General features: G+C 68.2%; 1 protein-coding gene across 1 annotated transcript in view; it reads right to left on the bottom strand.

Moving 5' to 3' along the window:
* MUC6 (mucin 6, oligomeric mucus/gel-forming) overlaps positions 1 to 538 on the bottom strand; it is a gene marked incomplete at its 3' end in the record, with an annotated part of 12,122 nt that continues 11,584 nt past the window's right edge. Inside the window, exon 15 of the mRNA XM_012734337.1 lies at positions 1 to 465. Within this exon, the coding sequence (XP_012589791.1) occupies positions 1 to 465 (465 nt within the window). The remainder of the gene's footprint in view (positions 466 to 538) is intronic.

Below are 538 nucleotides of genomic sequence, written 5' to 3'. Positions count from 1 at the left end.
CGGGGTCACCGCACTCGTGGAAAATGGGGGCACCCGCGTGGGCAGCGAGGTCCTGGGGGCCGACTGGGCAGGCGGGGTGCTGCTGGTCCTGAAGGTGGTTCCAGAGGGGGGGCCTGTGGTGCGGGGGGCAGTGGACACAGATCCCGGGGGCCCCGAGGCCGAGGTGGACATCGTTGTGGTCTGTCCTGTGATTTTTTGAGTGGTGGGTTCTGGGGTGCTGGTGGCCTGGCCCCAGTCTGGGTAGGATGGCCAGACAGTGTTGGGGTGCTGAGTGGTGGTTCGGGTCAGTGCTGTGTGGGGTGTGTTCTGACTGACTGTGACGTCTGAGGTCCCAGGTGTGCTGTGGGTGACTGTGTGGACATGCTGGGTGTCATCTCCCTGGGTTCTTGTGGCCCGGGTGTCCCCGCCCAGCGCCCAGGCCCTCCTGGTGTGTCCGTCCCGCGGCACCGTGCCTGTGGTGCCATCCTGCTGGCCGTGCCTACCCGCGGGCGGGGTCCTAGTGAGCGGCAGGGTGGGCGGCGGCGCTGAGGTGCGGCTG

Source organism: Condylura cristata, unplaced genomic scaffold (genome assembly GCF_000260355.1).
Source record: "Condylura cristata isolate star-nosed mole 26May11 unplaced genomic scaffold, ConCri1.0 scaffold00054, whole genome shotgun sequence".
Taxonomy (NCBI): domain Eukaryota; kingdom Metazoa; phylum Chordata; class Mammalia; order Eulipotyphla; family Talpidae; genus Condylura; species Condylura cristata.
This window is presented reverse-complemented; position numbering and strand designations above follow the sequence as displayed.